This window comes from Strix uralensis, chromosome 16, assembly GCF_047716275.1.
Source record: "Strix uralensis isolate ZFMK-TIS-50842 chromosome 16, bStrUra1, whole genome shotgun sequence".
In the NCBI taxonomy this organism is placed as follows: Eukaryota; Metazoa; Chordata; class Aves; order Strigiformes; family Strigidae; genus Strix; species Strix uralensis.
Genome location: NC_133987.1, coordinates 19,832,660 through 19,854,097, shown reverse-complemented (window position 1 = coordinate 19,854,097; position 21,438 = coordinate 19,832,660). Strand labels below are relative to the sequence as shown.

At 47.5% G+C, this 21,438-nt stretch overlaps 1 protein-coding gene across 8 annotated transcripts; it reads left to right on the top strand.

Annotated features, from left to right (window-relative positions):
* The first annotated feature begins 1,169 nt into the window (after positions 1 to 1,169).
* On the top strand, positions 1,170 to 21,390 carry LUC7L (LUC7 like). 8 transcript variants are annotated; one of them, XM_074886341.1, is made up of 11 exons: positions 1,170 to 1,324; positions 3,244 to 3,338; positions 8,329 to 8,427; positions 9,137 to 9,247; positions 9,927 to 10,070; positions 10,506 to 10,682; positions 11,541 to 11,629; positions 16,120 to 16,149; positions 17,096 to 17,260; positions 19,685 to 19,849; positions 20,822 to 21,390. In XM_074886341.1, the coding sequence occupies exons 1-10, from the start codon at positions 1,264 to 1,266 to the stop codon at positions 19,824 to 19,826; spliced, it is 1,113 nt and encodes a 370-aa protein (XP_074742442.1). In that variant the 5' UTR covers positions 1,170 to 1,263; the 3' UTR covers positions 19,827 to 19,849; positions 20,822 to 21,390. The 8 variants fall into 8 exon arrangements, with proteins under 8 accessions (XP_074742442.1, XP_074742449.1, XP_074742447.1 ...); XM_074886348.1 differs by adding an exon at positions 2,085 to 2,155 and having other exon boundaries at positions 19,685 to 21,390; XM_074886346.1 differs by lacking the exon at positions 20,822 to 21,390 and adding an exon at positions 18,280 to 18,341 and having other exon boundaries at positions 19,685 to 19,886.
* Positions 21,391 to 21,438: the final 48 nt, after the last annotated feature.

Here is a 21,438-nt window from a genome sequence, read left to right as displayed (position 1 = left end):
AGGGGCCATCTGGGGCAGCACAGAGCACGGCCAGGGGTCACAGATGGCTGGGGGATTGGAGATGGCTGGGGGATGCAGGGTGGCCGGGGACACAGGACCACCAGGGACAGGCTGCCTGTGATGGCTGGAGGGCACAGGATGGCGAGGGCTGAGCACCCAGACCCTGTCACCGCCTGTGCTGGGGACGCTCAGGGAGTGGGACACCGGCCGTCGGACAACCAGAGCCCTGCTCCAGAGCTGCACTGTCCCCCTGCTCTCGCGGTGACCGCAGCTCCTGGTCTGCTCCCTCGGAGCCCTCCCTGCCCTGAGCACCCTGCGCCCTGTGCTGAGCCGTCCCCCAGCGCTGGGGTGGGGTCCCCAGCCCCTGGCACGGTGCAGCGCTGGTGAGGAGTGACAGCCCCAGCACGGCTGTCACCCACCCTACGCCCGAGCCGGCAGCCCTGGGCCCCCTGTGGGGGCCCAGCTGGGCACTGGCACCGGCTCCGCAGCGTTCCCTTTCCCTCTCCAAACACACCGGCAACGCCGCGGGGGAGCAGCAGCCATCCTGCCCCGGCACCGCCGGGCAAACACGGCGGGTGGGAGCTGATAAGCCATGGGCACCCTTCGGTCTGCTCCCTGGCGTCACCCGCCATCACCCGCCCGGCGCGGCTGGGCTCGGCACAGCCTGGCACGGCTCTGCGCGGTTTGGCACGGCTCGACATCGCTTGGCATGGCTCGCCATGGGCTGGCACGGCCCGGCGCGGCTCGGCACGGCCCGGCAGCCGCCGCGGCCCAGCTACTGGGCCCCCACTCGGCCAGCCCCGGGGACAGGCCGGGGCAGACGGGGGCAGCACCGCTGATGGGGGCCGGGCCCATGGCAGCGGCCCAGTGAGGAGCCGGCCCGGGGGAAGCCCCAGCCCGTCCTCCTGCCCGAGGCCTCCTCAGCCGCCGCTAACGAGGCGTCCCGCTGAGGCGAGGCAGCCGGAGCGGGCGGCCGTCGGCGCCAGGGCGGAGCGGCTGCCGAACCCCGCCAGCCCCGGCCCCGCCAGCCCCCCCGGCCCCGCTCCCGCCCCCCCGGCGCCAGCCCCGGCGCCGCGCCCCGCCCCGCCGGCGGACTACCCGTCCCGGCATGCCGCGCGGCAGAGGGAGGGGCAGCTTCCGCCCAGCGCCCGCCGCGCGTCGCCGCTGCCGCCGCCGCCGCCGAGGCCGGAGCCGCTGCCGCCGCCCAGGCCCAGGCCGGAGCCGCCCGTCCGTCGCGCCCCGCGGCCCGGCCCCGCACCCGCCATGTCGGCCCAGGCCCAGATGCGGGCCCTGCTGGACCAGCTCATGGGCACGGCCCGGGACGGTGAGTAGGGGCGGGCGGGGCCTGCAGGAAACGCCGCGGCCTGGCGGCCGCCTCAGCCGCGCGCGGGGCCTGGCCCGGCCCGGCCCGGCCGCTGCCTCCGCTCCGGACCTGGGGCGCGATCGGCCTCCGCCCGCGCCGGGGGACGCGGCGGGCCAGAGCCGGAGCCCCAGCCCGACCCGCCGCGGCCTGGCCCCCGGCCCCCCGCCAAGCGAGCGGCGCGACGGGCGGTGCGGGGCGGCCGCCTGGGCGGGCCGGGGCCTCGCCGCGCCTCGGGGCGGCCTAGCGAGCTCGGCACAGGGAGCCCGGTAGGGGTAGGCCTGCCCGGCGGAGGAGCCCGCCTCGCCCCCGGCCCTAGAAAACGCCCGGCGTGGCCCAGCCCCGGGAGGAGCCCGCCGCTCCGGGCCCCGGCTGCCGCGGAGGTTTTAGGGCAAGCTCCGTGCCCAGGCCTCGCCGTACATACAGAGGCGTGTAGGTAGGTGTGCCTGCAGGAGCCGGCCGTTGTAGTTGTTGTCCAAGAAAAGAAATGTGACAGCCTCTGCGAAATATGTACCCGCTGCGGTTTGTATCTCCCTTCTGCGACTTGCTGAGTACTTAAATTCCCTTTGGCACATTAGTAGGGCTGTTGAGGTACTTTGCACTTCGTTTCGTAAGTGAATAAGTGCTTTTCTTTCTTCGTGTATTGAGTTGCTATTGAATTGCTTCCCATATTTTTATTTCATACAAACTGAACAATTGTGGCCCCTCTATTTTATTTATAAAGGTTCAGTGTATCTTTGCCTGCCTACATCAATCTGCAAGGGAGTTGCAGAAAAGCCTCATGTTCATCGAGCCGTGAGTCACAACCAATTTTTAAAGCTGTTATAACAAAAAAAAAAAGTGTTTGCTTTTTTTTCACAAGTAACTTTAAAAGTGTAGCTTAGAAAGAAAAAAAATAAAAAGAACAATTTTCAGTAGACACAACATTATTCCTGGATGCTTGTGAATCCTAAACTATATTCATACTTTAGTATTACACATACCTGTGTCATATACACAGATGAGCTTTAAAATTGTCACATACCATTACCACTTTGCCTTTACTTTTATGTATCATTCCCCTGACTTCCTTACTGCAGGTGTGGGCAAGAAAACTTTTCCTTTAAAACTTTTCAACAGTGGGCATAAAATTCTGCAGCTGAGGTCTTGAAGAATGCAGATGGGTATAGTATATGTTGGAGCTCGCAGTGTGTATTGACTAACTTTGTTTCTTTTTTTATTTTTTATTTTTTTGCTTTTCTGATATTGTCTTGTTTAAGTGGCTCCTGAGTGTAAAATGTCTCCTGAGGGTGGGACGTGGGTGGGAAGCACGCTTCGTGTTCCAGGCCAAGACCTACAAGATTCGTCTTTGCACGGCCTTGGAAAGCACACTGCATATTTGGTTTTCAAACCAAATGGACCGATATTTTAATTATCAGATGAGCAAATAGCAGTCGCCTATAAAAACTGTCCAGCACAGCCCTGTTTTGTGATTCGTGGCCTTCCGATAGCGTGGGTTTCGGTACCTCCTGCCCCTTCCTCAGTAAAAAAGGGGGGGGGGGGGGGGGAAAGGCTTTGGCTGTGAGCCAGACTGTCTGTCTCCTTTTTTCTCTTCTGGCTGTGCTGTCTCTTTATATGGATGACAGGCCTTGGACGTTACTTGGCTCGCCAACACTGTGTTTAACATGGTGTACTGGATGAATAAATGCTAAAATAGTGTTTGTTGCCAATTATAAGTGTTCCAGAATATCCTGTTACGCTCTAAGCTTTTTTCAAGTAATTTTGGGGAGCAGGAACACCAAGTATTTTAATCTGCATATTGAAGCGAAATGATCATACCAACGTCTTTGTTCTCTTATCGGTATTCTAATGTCTCCTTATTTAAAACCACAAATGAATTTCAGGAGATGAAACCAGACAAAGGGTGAAGTTTACAGACGATCGTGTTTGCAAGAGCCACCTTCTGGATTGCTGTCCTCATGATATCCTGGCCGGAACAGTAAGTATATTCTCTGTAATAAGGAATTCTGGTGAGGCAGACATTGGTACAGCTCTTCAGGGCTCGCCTGTGCATTGTGGGTCACTTTTAGGAGAGATCAGACTTGCTGTGCCCAAGGAGCAGTCACAGTTTTAATTTTGGTTTTTGTGACCTGTGTATGGAACCTCTGAAGTCAGGAGCACTCAGGATTCACTTGAAATGTTTTTTTCTCTCACAATCCCACGTGAAGTTGCAAAATTATTTCTCTTACCTTTTTGAGTTGGTTAGGGCCTGAAACTTGGCCTGCGGAGGTCACAAGATTGTAGCTAGCCTGCTGTCCTGGGTGCTCTATTTCACTGTTGCATCTTCAGGTTAGAAAGTTTCTTTTTACCAACTGCAATAATCCTTAATCCTCAGAGATTTTTCAGTCTCCTCTCTCAACCCATGTGCTGTTCTCAGGGTGGAATGGCAGCTTTTTCATCGTTACTGGTTGGCGTGCTAATGGCAGGTTACAGCTCAGGCTGACTTTGTCTTTATTGTTGGTTGGTCTGAGTGGTGTGTCACGCTGCCTGACTGGTTTGAAACAGTTGGGTCGGCTCCTTTGCTGCTGTCCTCTGGGGACAGAGCTGGCCAATTTTCAAAGGTTTGGCTCGCATGCTCTCTCCGAGAGCAAAAGGTGACGTAGGCTTTTAACAGTGAGATCTTGCGCAGTAAGCATTCAGTTTAGGTTCCCAGAAGAAAGTTGCAGTCTGACTGTCAGAAGAAAACAGCGCATGTCTTTTGTAATTGTTGCTGTGTTACTGAATTGCACGATGGAGATGAATATGGATGTTTGAAATCAATCTTTACCCTCACTGTTTGACACTAAATACTGTGGCAATTCATATTGTCCGTCCACTTAACCAGATTGTTTAAAGATACTGTCATTATTTATAGCCCTTCCTGCTGTCATTTCAAGAGCTGGGTTTGACACAGTGGGTTGCCAACAAAGGGGAGGGCTGGCACTCCTTCCTCCCTGCCGCTGTGATAGCAAGGCTCTGACAGCACTAGTAGAAAGAGCTTCAGCAAAATCTGCCTTGGCTCTGAATGCTCAAACTTTAGCTTCTCAGTGGCTGCTGTTACAGAATAAGATTGAAGGAGTTGAATACCAACCTCTGTATAACTCTGTATTTATTTTTTATTAATTTGAAGCTCAGATGTATTTTCCAGCAATTGCTCCGTTAGCCTCCGTATCACCTCACTTTCATTTCAGAATTTTAAAGCTGCTTAAATCACCTTCTGCCCACCTCCATCCTTCATGCAGGTCATTGTGGTTATGGTATATTTTTTTAACACGAGATTCTACAACATTTTGGGGGGGGCCCAAGCAATGTTTTGTAGATGCAGGCTGCCTTCTACCTCCTCTGGCACGTTTCCAGGAAGAAGTTAAACGGTGAGTCAAAGGGGTTGAATTAAGTGCTGTGCGTGACTGTTGGAGCTAGTGCCAAAGCATGGAGGAAGTTTAAGGTGTTCAGATGTGTTTGTTGCGAGTCTCCTGGGGTGGAGACGCACATTGAGAAATCTGTTGCTCTTGCTTCTGTTGTTACTTGTCTGCAGTGAGTTGTCTCTTCCCTCTTGCTGTGGAATTTATGCTCAGAAATCTCATGCGGGAGCAGTAGGGAAGGCTGCTTCTGTGAAGGTGATCTTGTGGATCACTCAGACGGTCTTGTGGTGATCTTGTGGTGGCCTTTAAGTGGCTGTGGAGCTCTACACTGCTGTCAGCAGCTTTTGGGGGGCAAGAAAAAGTATTGGTGCTACAGATCTGTGTTGAAAGAACATGTGATGTCTGGAACAGGAACAGCATTTCAGCTGTCAGCACTACCAGCACAGAATGAAACTTAACTGGAAGGTGCAGGCTTTCCTCGTGATCTCGGTCAGGTTCACTGGCATCTTACAGTGCTCCATTAAGGAAAGAGCTGTGAGGGTGAATCAGCCTCAGCTGGATCTGTCTCTGGATGTGTATTACTGCAGAAATCAGGACCTTGGATCTTTTTGGAAACTTCCAACAGATGCTCCAAGCCTTCTGGTGCTGGTTATGTTGCATCCTCCCCCCAAAGGCATTGTTATTGCTGCATCCTTCATGTGTGCAGATATTCCTTAGCGGGAGGCTGATTGGAGACGAGCAGGAAGCTGGATCCCTTGGGTAGCTGTGCTCGATGAAATGTGATGGAGACCCATTCACTGACCTTCAGGTGCAGAGTAAGAGGAGTCCAGACTGTAAGTAAAGCTCTGGAATATTCCTGAGAGTTGTAGCAGGCATGTTGATGTTTGCTTTGTTTGTGTGCTGGTGTTCCTGGTCATAAGAGCCTTTGACCCCAGAAACTTGTCTAAACTTGTCGCTAAATAAGCTACAATGGTTCTCTTTGCTCTCCATGGGAAAGGAGGAAAATTCTGGGAGAACACAAGTTAGTTTAGTATGCCCGTGTGCTGTTGTCAGGGGTCTTGTCATCTAGATTGTTAGTGGCCTGCACTGAGTTAGCTCTGCAGCTAAGGGTAAGCATATTTCTGTCAGTGGAAGTACTGCAGCACATTCAGAGATGGCACCAGCTAGTAATCCTGAATTTTAGCTCCACTAATAAGTGGACAGATGATTCTGAAAGCTGCCCAGGTAGAACATAGCTTGGAAATTACATTCAGGGAATGTACTGTATTCCCCACTGGGAGTTAAGAGTGAGATGAAGTTTGTAGGTTGCAGAATTGTTTTCGTGGGGGTCTGCGCTTTCCTTTTTCACTTGGGGGAAACTCTGCAGCTCTGAATACTATTACAGAGCCGCCTTCACGGAAGTAGACTTTCTGGTGAGTTAGCAGTTTAGTGGAGGTCATAAGAGGTACCTCAGAATGTGGATTGCTCAGCAAATGTGAGCAGGAGTAATTATCAGTGGCATGTAAATGTATTGAATCTTTGTGTGTATGGGGAGTTAAATCCTTACTCAGGCTCTGCTGGTTACCTGTCTCAAATACCTGTATTATAAACCAGCCATGGGTGTTGACTGGAGCAAGCCATGATCACTGCTGGCAAGGGTGAGTACTTGATGACAGGCCTCCCTGTGACGAGAGGAGTCTTTGAGACCGAAGGGCTAGTGATCTTACCTGTGGTGAGCAATACCTGTGAAAATCTCCAGGCGCCTAGATCATCTCCAAGGACATGGAGGGAGACTTGAGGTTTGTATGCCGGTGAGACCTGAATGTTCTCGCCAAGAGGAAGAGGTTGAGGGATTTGTTGCCTTTTAACAAACAGGGAGAGGAATATGGAGCACACTGTCGGCTCTTCTGAAGTTGTGGGTTAGAGCCCCTTCTCTGAAGTGGAGCTAGTGGCTCAGCTTGCAAGAAGAGTTCAGATAAGAATATTTTCTGATCTGTGACAATCACATCTAATATTGCTATTTTCTCTCTATATTGGAAAGGGATCTCAGTAGAATAACTATACAAGATTTAAGTCACATCATGGAAAGTTATTTTTGTGGTAAAATAACAATAGTTTGCTAGCATTCTTTGAAGAGGCTTGCCTGAAGATAAATGTGATCAAGCTCTGAAAGTACCAGATGCTTTTTTTTGGTAGGCATTAGATTTCTAGCATTAAGTGAGCTCAGCAGGACTTATTCCTGGATACAGCGTCTGTTTCTGTAGCCTGCTGCCTATGGCCTCCTGTTTCTGATAAATCTGAACAAAATGAGGAAGACTAAATAGTGGCAAGTCATCCAGAGTTGTTTTCTTTGTTAAAAAAGTAAAAGCTAATAACACAGGTAACTGCTGAAACCCAGAGCATTACCTGGTGGAGCTTGCTTTAGTTGCTTTGCTTCATTCTAAACACTACCATTGCTGCTGTCCGAGTGCAATGCTTCACACAGGTGACCCTGGCACCCCCAGCTCTAGCTTGTGATGTTCCACAGGGATTCTGTGTCCATCCAGATTTAGCTGTATTTAGTGTTTTCTGCAGTTCAGTGAGTTGACACCTGTTGTTCTGCGTTCAGGTTTGGGCTCCTTGGGACTGGTAGTGACAGGAGAAAGGAGGATGGCTGGCCATGACATGTACCCTGCCATTCGTACTGTGGCTCAACACTTAGGCCTTTTATTAGTTTGGCTTTCAAAATGTCATATTTTTTTTCTGTTTTAAGAATAAATGTTCTCTGTTACGTATTGATAATGTTGAAATGCAATTTCCATGTTTTGAGAGCAATGTGGTGGTTAACTACTAAGTTGGAGAAAAAGAACAAGTTTAAATAGCATTGATGGCAATGGGAAGGAAGGGCAGCATGCAAGTCAGAGCTTTCTGGGAAGGGAGATGCTCTCAAGAAGTCTCTCATTAGATGGGCTTATGCATAGGAATTAGCTTTGCTGGGTAGGTTTTTAAAATTCCAGGCTGCAGCTGAATGTGGGAAGGGGCTAGCTGTAGGATTATGAGTCTGTTGTTGCTGAGTATGGGTTTGTGCTTTTCTGCTGGCCATAGCCCTTATTCCCCTAAGTCTGCTTGTTCTTGACAGGAAACATTCTGCCTGTGTTCTGTGATTTGGTTCTATATGTTACTATAGAATATGCTACTAGGGCTGGTCCTGACACAGATGTGCTTTTCAGGTAGCTTCAAACAGGGTACAGAGCTGTATGTTTTGCTGTGCTGTAGCTCTGTAATAGGAGGCATTTGGAGTTGGTGCACGTTAAAGGAGTTGCTGCAGCATGCTGCGCCTTCCCAGCTCCCTCCCAGCAATTTCTAAGGCTGTGCTGTGACCTAGAGCAGGAGTAGAATTGGACTTAAACCATTTGGGGTGTTTTAATGTTGTTCCAGGAACACCTGAAAGAGGGGTTTTAGCAAGCACATTGTTCTTCTGGCTAGTTCTGTTACTGACAGGTTAAGATGAAGCTTTTCTTCCTAAAGAGGCTGTATTTTGATATGATATGGTTGACAAGAGTTAAGTATCTGCTGCTTGTTGCCATAATGGAGGGTTCTTACATTGATTTTTCTTTTTCTTTTCAACAGCGAATGGACCTGGGAGAATGTACAAAGATCCATGACTTGGCACTCCGAGCAGATTATGAGATTGCAAGTAAAGAGAGAGATCTGTTTTTTGAGCTGGATGTGAGTACAGAGAAGTTCTAGTTACTTTTGTGGAAACTGCCTCTTGAAGTTATTTGGCTGAACAATAGAAGTCAGTGGGCATTTTGGCTAGCCATGTTACTTGATGTGTTATCTGACAAGAATGTGCAGCCTCTACCCGAATGCCGGCTTGATTCCTGACTTGAAATTGTAAAAGTAATTATGGCCCTTGCAACCCCATTAGTCCAGCCAGCTGGGAGGCTCCTCTGGCATTCCTTGCATCCCACACCTGCTGCTTTGTACCAGGTCATTGTAACCTGGTGGCCTGTCCCAGGAGAGCTGACATTAAAAGCTGGTAGCTCTGTGATTTCACTTTTGCCAGATTTAGCTTTCTATAGTGGAAAACATCAAGTGAAAGAACAATTCTGTCTTCCCTTTTTATGTTATCCCAGTGCTTTTGTCTTTGCACCTGTTGCTTATGTGTTGAAAGTTCCAGTGCAAAGCAGTCATCATGTGAGCATCCTGTTACGTGTCAGAGTAAAGGAACTGTGTCAGGTTCCAGATGGATGACAGACTTAAGGACAGGGATCAAATTTTTCTTTTTCTGCAAAGTGTCATATTTTTTCTCAAGGCATCTGTTCTTGAGGTTGTTTGTGCATTACACAGGGATTGCACCAGCTAGCTGTTGGCTGTCAAAGCTAGATCTGGCACGGAGAGCTCTTTGTTCACAGTTCTTTGTCTGAACATGCAGGCGATGGATCACCTGGAATCCTTCATTGCAGAGTGTGATAGGAGAACAGAACTGGCCAAGAAACGCCTGGCAGAGACACAGGAAGAGATCAGTGCTGAAGTGTCTGCAAAGGTATTGTCCTCGCATTAAACGTTTGTTCTGAAAGTCTGTGTGAGAGCACTGGTGCTCTGTTGTCTCTGACACTGTTGATACTGGGAAGTTAAGCTCCACAAAGGCCTTGTGGACTCCAGCCATCCTCAAATGCTGCTCTGGCTGTTCTTGTGACAAACTTACTGGTTCAGAGGGCCGTAGTAGCGTAAAACATGAACTCTAAAATAGGTTGCTTTAGCTTGGCAATAAAAGCATATTGGTTCCCCCCCACACACTATTCGGTGTTAATGTAGTAGCTTAGAATAGTAAATGCATCCCATGATTGTTGTCTTTTCACTTAGTAAATGCTCATGGAGTTTCCTCTTTGGGAACTTGCTTCTTCAGGACCATACAAAGCATTTGAGAAGCTGGTTTTGCAGACTCTGTCCTGTCCTGCAAGCCAGAAACGTGCCACTGTTTGCAGTAGAGCTGATGATGTCCTCTGTGTCCGGTTTCTCTCTTTGCTATGTGTCTGTGACTGCATTGCCTGTGCTTGGCCCACCAATCCCTTTTTGTTGGAACTGCTTTGGCTTTTGGAGATTTATAGTCATCATTCACTGACTGCTTTTATTAAACAATATTTTTTAGAGAAAAAGGGAAGAGTCATTCTGCAAGCTTTAGCAAGTTTTTTTGTCTTATTAAAAAACACTGTTCTCTTTAGGCGGAGAAAGTCCATGAGCTGAATGAAGACATTGGAAAACTCCTAGCTAAAGCTGAACAGCTGGGAGCTGAAGGAAATGTCGATGAGTCTCAAAAGATCCTGATGGAAGTGGAGAAAGTCCGAGCAAAAAAGAAAGAGGCAGAGGTATGGCATTGGTTTTCCTAGGAATTGTGATGGTGGACTGGGCTAGGCTGAGTACATGACAAACAGCTGGGTGGGTCCTACCTCTTTTCCAGTGTTGCCAGCACTTCCTTTTTCAGTTTCAGCCATGTGCCAGCAAGCAGTTGGCAGTGTAGTGTGGTAGATGAAGAAAAGCTTTTTAGAAACTTTTATTTAGTGAAGAGAGCTGTCTGGGTCAGGGAGGGATTTGTGCTGCGAAATATTTGGTCACTAGTCACTTGCAGGGATATAACAGGTTAACTGTGCTTGCAAAGCATTGTGTTTGTCACCTCCTTTATACTGAGGGTGGTTTTTTTGATTCTTGAAAGCGGCAGTGCAATTCTTTGCAGGGGTTTCCCTGGAGGGTTGTGACTATATAAGGGTTCCCTAACATTTGCGTGGCTTTTTGCCTCCCTTTAGGAAGAATACCGAAATTCAATGCCTGCATCCAGCTTCCAGCAGCAGAAACTGCGTGTGTGTGAAGTCTGTTCAGCATATCTGGGTCTCCATGACAACGACCGGCGTCTCGCTGACCACTTTGGAGGCAAATTACACTTGGGTTTCATTCAGATCCGTGAGAAACTGGATCAGCTGCGGGTAATCATCTCTGTTTTAAACCTTCTTGTAGTTTAAAGACATTCAACGCTTCTATTAAATTAATACGGAACTCTTTGCACAGTGCTTGTAAAAGCCCAGAAATTTCTGATTGCAGAATGCCTGAAACTTCAAATGGAGGTTTGCTTAGCCTCATCATGGGTTCTGTTCTGTCATTTCTGGGTAACTAAATATGTGCCCTCATAATTAGTCAAACCAGACAACTGTTGTCATTGATTCCTTGGAGCATTGGTACAGTCACCTGTATTTTTCTCATTGATATGGCTGCAGTTGGTCGCTGGGGTTTTTTTGGCTGAGACCTCTTAATGAAATGCTTGAACTGAAGTTTCTCATAGTGCTGTCAGTGGAAAAAGGCCTTCAGTAGCTGGAGCAATTAGAAGTTTTCTGAAACGGTTTGTAATGGAGTTGCGGTACTGACCTTGCTTGCAAGCTGAGCCCTTTAGGCTGCTCGAGTAAGAGTTGTGGTTCCTATGTCTTATTCCTTAGGCAGTATATTGAGGTCGGTGCCCCGATTGATCGCTGGCACAAGGCCAGGGCACTGTTTCATTGTGTGTTGTGTGCACTCATGCTGAAATAATCCCTTGCCTCAAAGCTTACGGGCTTGTTTCTTCAAGCACAGGCACTCATAGCAGAGTAGGGAGTGGCTTTTCTTGCACTGATGTATGTTAGTGAAGTTGTAAGGAAAATGAGAACCTTGATAGAGATCTTGACTAGCACATAAAATGCAATGAAATGGTTCTTTGTCTTGCTACCTTTGTCTTACTATTGGAATAGTCTCCCTGCAGATCTCTCTAACCTGTTACTGTATGGCTGAAATATGATGTGGACTTTTTTTTCTAGAAAACAGTGGCGGAAAAGCAAGAGAAGAGAAACCAGGATCGTTTGAGACGGAGAGAGGAGAGAGAACGAGAGGAGAGAATGGGCAGACGGTAAGTGGAAGCTGATAACTGGTTTGTGAAGTTAGTTTTGAAGTAGTCTCATTTCTTTTATCTGAGCATTACAGGAAAGCAGCATTTGCTGCTGGAGTAGCTGTGGGACATGCTCTGGATGCTGTGTGAGCACCTTGGCATTCAGTTAAAGATAAAAACAAATGCCCAAACCCCCCACCTTAGAGGGATTGTATGTGTATTGTTGTAACCTCTGTTGTGTATCTGAAAGATGTGAGCTCCTTATAGTCTTCAGGCTTATACTGGTCTAGTCCCTGTCTTTGGGAATCTGAATCTGGATAAAATGCCCTCACTCAGTGCATCTGTGTGGGAAGGTTTAAGATGAGTGAGGGCTAGATCTGCTCAAAAGGCACTAGTCATGCAAAAATTCCCTGGACAGCCCTCATCACTTCTGGGCTAGGAGGTGACAACAGAATGGAGCTGGTATCTGTGAGCCAGACCTGCATGTCTTGCTCCAAAACGTTTCTACAATAACAGTGAGGTGTTTTTGGCACAGCTTTGGAAAACATTTCCAAATCCGAGGGATCCCAAAGAGTGGCTGCTTCTGGTGGTTGTGGCCGTATGTGTCACCTTCTGCTCATACGTGTATAATCCTTGAGCAGTGGGAGTGGCTGTAACATTGGTATTCTCAGGACAAGCTCTTCTGCATCTTGCCAGCTGAACTGGAAAAACTGTTTCTTCTGTACTAGAACTGAACAGGCATCTTGTGTGTAAACAGCTCAGTTAAACAGCCTGGTGTGGAGAGGGTGGTTATTTGCAGTGGTCAGGCAGAGAAGGTGGCTGCGTAGGAATGCTGTTCTCATTGTCGCAGCATCTCCCCAGTTACTTCATGTGTTTCTCCTCTTGTACTACTTGCATCAAAAAAACCAACCTTGCTGCCTATGGAGAGCTTTTTTTGACCCTTAGTGTCAACTGAAGAGTGAGTTTCAGCCACCCGTGTGTGAGGCATATGAGATACGTAACTCCAGTATGCTCTAAGATGGTGCTGGCTTCTGGGTATATGTTGCTGGAAATGCTAGCAAAGAAGTACCAGAATCAAAGCTTGGTTTTCTGTGGTCTGCAGCTTGGTGGTATTGGTGTACTGGTGAAGATGCAAGCCCCAAACTGTTATGCATTCTCCATTTAAGGTGCTTTACGTGGGTTCTCTCTCCCTGTGGATTGCCTGGTGTCTCATGAAATGCCAGTTCATGCTGCAGCTTTCTCCTGAACTGCAGCACTTCATGTAGAGCCTCACACCTTTCTGGCATCCATGCAAGATTGTCAATAATGCAGTTATATTTGGGAGCTGTAAAATCTGGAACTGGCTGATGAGTGCAGGAGTTAATTGAAAGGCACTGATGTATGTTGTTGCTATGGACAGAAAGGCAGAAATGAAACAGGAAGTGTCATCCCATGCAGCTGCCTCACGGCACGCTCTTTCTGATGCATGGTAGGACCATGTCTAACCTGGAGTCAGTGTGTCTGTCTCCATGGTGCCTCTTCCTGGAAGTCATTTCATTGCTCAACAGAGTTGCCTTCAGGAAGAGTCCTCTGGATCTCTTAGTTGGTCTGCATCTCCCCAGAATGCTGGCTTTCTTCCTCCTATGGCATGTCTGTGGTTTTGTTTTTGACATTTAAAAAAAAAACAAACCACCACCGAGCCCTCAGTTCGTGAGAGTTAAGAAGCCTCTTGTGTTCACAGGTAGCCCATCTATGGGTGCATCTGATGAGGGGGTTTGAGGACCACTTTTGAATGTTTGTTTAATGCTTTAAATCCAAAGGGTTTAAGAACTGCATTGAGTTGGCCTAAAGTCAGAGTTCTTGCTGGTTGCATATGTGGCACTACTTAGAGACTGTGGCCAGCCTTTGCTTTCGCTCTGTGTGAAGGCATCTGTATGCTCCTCTGTTCAGATACCGAAGAAAAGCGTGTTATGAAGGAGCCAGGACTACCATACAGAGGAGGTCTAGTTATTTGCCTCTCCAAAATGAGAACTTGATCCAAAGAAGGAAAATAGGTTTCTCAGTGGACACTCAGTGTCAGAACTGGGACTAGAGCCCAGATTTCTTGATTTCTCAGCACCTTCTCTGCTGGGAGCTGTACAGCACCATGCTTACAGGGGCATTTTTCCATCAAAACCTATTTGGTGACTTCTACAGCCTTTCAGACTGCCTCTCTTAACCAGAGCTTAATACTTTAAGGAACCACAGAAAATATATTTCCTTCATAACTCTTCTTGTCGTATCCTCACGGTGTTACTCAGTAAGGGAAGGAGTACCACTTAACTTTGAGAAGTCTTTGGTGACTTAGAGGCGCTGTGACGTACTATGGAAACCTGTAGAGTCACTTGTGAAACTCTGGCTCTCACAGACTTTATTAATTTTGCAACTAAACTGTGATTTCCATGTAGGAATGAGTGAACGGGGTTGTCACCCCTAGAGGTAAATAAACACAAGTCCTGTGGTGTTTGGTGTTGCTGGTGACTGCTGGCCACCCAGTGATCTCTTAAGATTGAAATTCTGTGATGGCATGCTTGGAAGTGCAGACCTCGCTATTTGCTTCCAGAGTACGCCTGCAAACAAGTCTAGGTGGAGTTGCCAAAGGGATTTCCTTTGTAATAAGTTGGACAAAACACAGGTTATGAAACTTAGCACATAGGCTCTGTGATGCAGGGACAAAAAAGAGGGGGGGGAAATAATAAATATGCTCAGCCTCTCACTTCTCTGGACATCAGTCTTCTGTCTCCTGCTGTATACTGATTCAGGCTAGTAAGGAAAGTGCTGTTTTGTTGGATGCTTCCTGAAATCTGGAGTCTAGCACTAGGAAGTGATTATTGGGAGTTTGTGTGAACTCCTGCTGATATCAGATCATAGGCATGGAAGGGCAGCCAGGTTTTTCAGGGCGATGTGGAATGGCTTTGTGTGGATGTGTGCACTGGTGATTCAGAATAAAGTGATCAGGAGGAAAAGAACATTAAGAACTTGGAGTAATTACAGCCACCAAAAGAAATTCAGCTGCTTGCCAGGCATCTACAGGAGGTCCTGCTGCTCTGTCAGGTTCTGTTACATGAAAAGGAGGTGTGTGGTTATTGCCTTGCTCTCCTGGTTTATCAGCTTTTCCTTCATCTGGTCGTCTTGTGTGTTGCCTCAGCACATGGTTCATTTGCCTGACTCCAAGTTCGGCTCTACCTCTTTTACAGTCCTTCTACCTGAATTCCCTTCTAAATTGTGGGTGTGTGTTTTTCTTTCTACCGTGATTGAACAATCCCATTTCATTGTGAAGGAATGTCAGTGCACACTGATTGTCTTAATCTTGTCTTATCCAAGTATGGTTTTAAATTATATTATTAAAATAGGTGTTTCTCTCTTGCTTTTTAAAGTTTTGTCTGGGTGTAACTTTCAGTGGCATCTCCTGTTACAGTGCCAGAACAGCTCTGTGACTGTGTAACTGGAACATGGCCCGTGAGTCTGTATGCAGTGGGGAGATGGGAGCAGTTACAAGAGTGATTCTCTTAAGTCGCTAAACAAGGAGACTGGTCGCTTCTCAGTTAAAGCACAAAGAGACCGTTCAGACAGTGTGTGAAGGTTTGGTGTAGGCTGGCTCCAAGACATGGCCGTAGAGAAAGAGTGAGGGTGTATCTTTCACATGGAGTAGTATTTTAAGTGGTGCTGAGTAACTTTGCTTCAGAAGTTGAAAGAATTGTGACTGTTATTTACAGACTGTCAAAAGCTAACGCTTACAGTGTGAAGGTTAGAGTGCCGTACATGAACTCCGAAGCCATGGAAATGTGAGAAAGAATAGTGAGACTTGGATGATTGTTCTCAAGTTGCTTTCTAAGTCTGGGATGAAGGATTTTCTGTGTATCGCAGTTACTTTTCTGTTGTGTTTGTGTCTCCTTTTTTTTTTCCTAGCTCATCTTTCCCAAACAAGAAAAAAAATAATCGATGCAAATTTCCATCTGATGTTTGTTAAATATGATGAGTGAGAAAATCCTGTATTTTCTCTTTATTAAAATCTTTTTAGTCTGCAACTACCTCAAAGGAATTGAAATCAGAAAACTGTCACGTGTCTTTCTGACTGCAGAATGGTACTTTTTCTTGAAAATGTCAGTTGGGATCTAGTTGATGTTAGACAGCAGAGGGTAAAGTGTGTCTATCAAATATGCACAGCAAACTTATAGTTGGAAAGGTTTGTTGTGGTGTTTTAACAGACTGAATTGCTTTGTAGACCTTATCTGTTCTGACAAGAAGCTCTGCATGTAGAAAATAGTGTTTCTACGAAGTTCTTCAGTTTTTGAAAAATTCCCATTCCCGCCCTCCAAACTGAAGATCATTAAATGTTTTAATGGTTTTATGGCAAGCTTTTTTTTAATGGACATATTACTTGGGGTATTGTTGTGTTCCTGAGAAGAGCTGCCAGGGTGAATGGGTGGTTTTATTGAAAACCCACTGACTGTATCATACCTTCTCTTGCTTAACTTTCCTCTCCTTTCTAGGTCTGGATCAAGAAACAGAGATCGTCGAAGGTGAGTGTGCAGTTCTCCTACAGTTCTCCTAAAGGCCTATTTGTGTTTCTGTCTAGCTGCTGAGTTTTTTCCTGAGTCTCACAAATGGAGTTCACCCAGTGCCCCAGTCTGTTTTCCTCCCTGAAAGAAATGGGAACTACTGCTCAGGCACCTCAGTGGTCCGGTGCAACTGAATGTCACCCGTTGGGGCTATCAAGCCGATGGTGGCTAGCCCGGTCAGGACAGAGGGGGCTGTGTGCCTCCAGAGTATGAGTATAAGAATGTTCTTGATGCATTTTTCAGTAAATACCTAATACACTTTTGTAGTTTTAATGTCCGAAATACATTTGTTACATATATAATACCTCAGATGTAAAAATACAAAGATTCAAGATAAAAGCCCCCACATCTCTGTGAAGAGCTTGCCTTAGTGGTATGACAGCCTGCTCTCAGTGATAACATACCTGGAGATCTTCCTCTCTACTGCTTTCCCTAAACATTGGCATCCTTTGTTTTGTTTTTAGAGCAGATTGAAACAAGTCTGCTTCTAAAGTACAGTACTTTCACAAGGGAGGCTCTCTTTGGCAGACTGCCATATGGGTTATGGTAATTTCACATGCCACTTACTTTGGCCTCTCTCCTACTTATACAGGCCTCACTCTGAGTGAGGCACGGGTGGTAAGCTCTGCTCTAGGCACTGGCACATGCTTACATTAATGATGGGAGCTTTTTATATAAGCTTCCCAGCAACTCAGATTTACCCATTGGCATTTTGTGGGCAGCATGAGGCCCAGGAGGGAGATGCTCACCCTGTGGGTGATCTGCCCTCTGTGTTGGCAGGAATGCGGCTGGGAGGGCTGAGTGCTGGTGCTCTGGATGTTTGTTACTCGGGAGTGTCTGAGAGATGAGCTCAGGTGTACAGATCCAGCCTGTCTCCCGAGTCTGAGGCAATCTGTGTCCTCTTCAGATCGCGGTCTCGGGATAGGAGGCGAAGACGCTCGAGATCAGCTTCCCGTGAACGGCGGAAGTCTCGCTCCCGGTCCCGAGACCGACACAGACGCCACCGGAGCCGTTCCCGCAGCCACAGCAGAGGTCACCGACGGGGGTCCAGAGACAGGAGTTCAAAACACAAGTATGTATTCCTGACACGAGTGCTTCTGGAAAGGGGAGTCCTTGGAGTCACAGTGAGCCTCCCCAGTCCCTTAGAGCCAGCAGGAGTATGACCAGTTTCTTGAGTTAGCAGTGTCCTGTACCAGCTCCTGGGCCAAAGCAGGATTTCCTGGTGGCCGTTCATAGATGGCCTCCCACGAGAGCAGTAGGGCTGTGACTGAACAGCGAGATCCCAGCTTGAGAGTCTAGGAGATAGAACTGGTTTCCTCATTTTCAGCACTGAGCCTTGAGAAATTGCTGGCTTTCTTGTATGAGAAGCAGCACCAAGGCCTGCTTGAGCTAACTGAGCCTCCCCAGTAAAAGCCAAGTACCTGGGAGGCCACTTTCCAGCTTCTTTCAGCGTTGGCATGGGGAAGGAAGTGTATGACTTGAGATCTGGGGGAAGTTGTCTATTTAGGGTAAGAAGGCAGCTGGTCGAGAGATGGACATTTCTTTAGGAATCTGCACTGGAGGGAGGGGAAAAGTCAGCCAGGAGGAGGAGTATACCGTTCTGCTGTTGCTGAGGAGAAGCACTATAGTGCGAAGGAGGGCTTCAAGTCTCTTCTGAAACTTGGCAAAACACCCACTGTATTGGACAAAGGATGAGGCAAGCATATGTAGGAGTATTAGAAAAATTGAAAGGAATCATTGTGTTTCCTTATAGCCCTTCTAAGCCTAGGAACAAATCTATCACTGGGTGCTTGCTGAAGTTAGATCTGGCTTTTTTTTAATGCTCCTCCTAGGAGAGTGCTTTAGCACGGTCTCACCTGCTTAGGCACCACCACTCGAGTACAATTCTAGAAACAAACCTATAGTGTGTCTTGTGTCACTTCAGCTAAAGGGGTAAGAACAGGTTTTAAAGATTCCTGATGAAGGGGAGGGAAATAATGGTCTAAAAAAAAGTCTGTTAATAATTGAGGGGGGGTGTAAATACTGTTGATTCTCCAATGGCTGAGATACTAAAGTCCTTTTTTAAATCTGTCTTGAACATGAAAAATAAAGAAAAGAAGTTTGGACAATTAGGAAGTGAGGAAGACCCTGTAATAACTATTACTAAAGAGCAGGTAAGGGATTACTTCGAAAACCTTGAACACATTTAATTCAGCCCATCGAGATTGTAGGGGGATTGGCTAGGTGACATACTTTCACAAAATTACTGAGAACTGGGGAGAGACCAGGATCAGTTTAAGAAAATAAAACAAAAACAAGAGAACAAACAGAAAAACGCTGTTTCCTGAAAGAGCATAGCTTCTGTTTTCACCTCAAGAATTAATGATACCTGCATTCAGGTTCTGCTGGTCTGAGGTCTCGCTTGTAGAAGGAAATGGAGAGCCTGTCCCAGGATCTGGAGATCTCAGGGTAGGATGACTACGGGCAGGAGGCATTGTTGTGGGAACAGGAAAAGCGTTAATCTCATGAGACTCATGTTGTCTTCTGGTTAAATGACACAATTTATTGAAAATGAAATGGCTCACATGATACAGAGGGCTGTAAGGTTTTAATATATCAGTGGTGCAGTATTTCCAAACCTTAACATGAATGAAAACTGGAACCTCTAAGGTACCTGCCAGGTCCTTCTGTCCTGGCTCTATGCAGTTTGTGAAAGCCTCTGCCTGGTTCTGAAGGGGTGTAGGCCTCTGGAGCTCATTCAGGATCAGCACCTTTTGAAGGCTGCTAGTCGATAAGCTGGCATGAATCATACAGAAAAACAGCCTCTTCAGATTGGACCTAGTCTGAAGCCTTCTGCTTAATTCTGTGTGGGCCGATACAGTGAAGCACTGCTGAAAATCTGTAGCTGTCATTTGGGCAGGCTGTGAAAAGATTAGCCCATGCTGTGGGCTGTGAATATAAATCTGTGTCATCCTGACTTTGAACCCAGGATGCTGCCAAGGACAACGCTTGTCAGGATGCAAAGTAAAAAGCCCAGGGCTGATCAAGCGTTGGAGTCCAAAGAATACAGTTGGTATTTAAAGCAGTTGAGCAGAAAGCCACTAGCTTAGAGTATAACGAAGAACCACTCCAGAAGACAGAAACAGAGCTGAGTGATAGACAAGGAAGAAATTGCAGACACTGTAGTATGGCCCAGTAAACTAATAAGGGGCCCAGGGAAGATCTTGGAGAGCCCCTGTGGCAACAGTTTGAAAGGATCACTCTAAGGAGAGAGTAACAAAGGCTGCGCCCTGCACTTAGCGCTGCAAAACTGGCGTTCTCTTACATAAAGCTCAGAGAGGGCCCAGAGTTGCTGTCTTGGGGGACACCACTCCCGACATCACAGTACTTAGGCACATTTCTGTAAGAAACTTGTGTTATGCCACAGCCCTCTTAGGGAAAGATGATGTCATTTTGTGCATATTTGAAAATTCTTTTAGTTGTGAAGCTTATAGCGACGGTTTACTTTGTACTTCAGATCTTCTAGAGATCGATCTTCAAGAGAAAAGTCACGAGACAGAGAGAGAAAAGAGAAGAGCTCTTCTGAGAGGCGGCACGAGAGCACAAATGGCAAATCTCGTTCCAAGAGATCAGAAGAGAGAGAAGCTGGCGAGATCTGAACTCAAACGATCTGTGTTGCACTGTAAATAGTCTGATAAACATTCTACACAAAGCCTAAATTTCCCATTTATATTTACTGAATACAACTCATCTTTTGTAGTTTGGAATTTTTATTGTTTGGCAGATAGCTGTGAGTTTGTAGAGACACAGTTACGTACTGTTTAACAGGATTTTGTTTTAGTAGGAATAAATACATTTGGACGGATCGTTTCCAATTCAGGCCAGTGGTTGACACACTGTGTTTGTCCTGACCCAGCGAACGCGGCAGGCAGGGGCAGTGCTGTGGTCAGAGACCTGAGCTGCCGTGACGTTTGTAACGCTTCAGCCCTTTCAGAAGATCTACCTGACCCTTTGTGAGCACACCAGTAACACTGGTTCTCACTTAATTACTTTTTCCTTCTGTTTATATATGTTAAAAGAAATTCAGAATGTTTTTTTTTTTCCTTTTAGCGCTTAGCCACTTCATTTTTATGTCTCCAGCATTTGAGAGTTGCCTCACTAGCCCAGCTAAGTCAAGACAGACAAAATTTGGCCTCGATCTGCCTATTTTGAAAGCTGTTCATCTTCGTGAGGATGACCAAGTCAGCTGGAGCACATCTCTAAGATGTGCTCAAGTCTGGTTTTAGTACCTTGACAGATCAGATACCAGGTGTAAACAAAATAGTGGAAAATCTGGACTGATTTCTATAGAGGAATACAGCCACAGCTAGTCTGCCTCTTTACTGTGCGCTCCAGTCAGAGCTTCCTCTGTGGAGTTTTCCAACTTGCAAAACAAGTGTTGCTGTATGTTTTTGAAGGCCAGTCAGGCAGGACGTGGCCGAGGGGCAGAGGTGACTCGGGATGGAGTGAAGTCCAGGGGCAGGGCGAGGAAAGGCGTCACCCGTGTTGGTGTGTACTGCTTCTGGGACCGAGGCACCGGCTGTGTCCTAACACGTGTGGGAGGAATTTGCATATTGTAACTAGCTTATTTGTAACTAGGTTTATTTTACACTAGGGGAGGAAGGCCGCCTTGCTGTGCCAGCCACAGGCGAGACCCCGAGGATCGGTATTTTGTGAGAATTGTGTGAGTAAAGCACTTGCTGCCCACCGAGCTGGGCACTGGCAGGGCGCGAGCCTGGCCGCTGCTCGTTAGCTCAGTGAGGCAGGTATTTTTAATTAAAGACAGCTCACTCCTAACGTTTCCACGCGGTGGAGGCAGGAAAGTGTCTGTAAATGCTGTAGAGGCGTGTGTCGGGTGGAGGGGAGGGTCCCGCGGGTGTTTTTCCCCTTCGAGGCTCCAATAAGCTGCTTAACGGTTTTGGTTTCCCGGCGGCCCCTCGGTGTTAGTCCTTAGTGCATGCGACCCCCCCCCCCCCCCCCCCCCTTCCCTGTCCGTTTTTACAACTAATTCCGCGGTTTCACGTATTGTTTTTGTAACCTCCGTGTCGGGTGAGGGGAGAGTGGGGCCCGGGGGGCGGCGGGGCGGGCCCGGGGGGCGGCGGGCGCGCTCTCGGGATGCCTGTACGTGACTGTGCTGTTCTCTCGCGGTCTGATCGCATTAAAGATCTGTGTTTGTGGCTCCCAGTGCTGCCCGGCCTTGTTCTTGCGGCGTCGCCGCCCACCTCGCCGCCG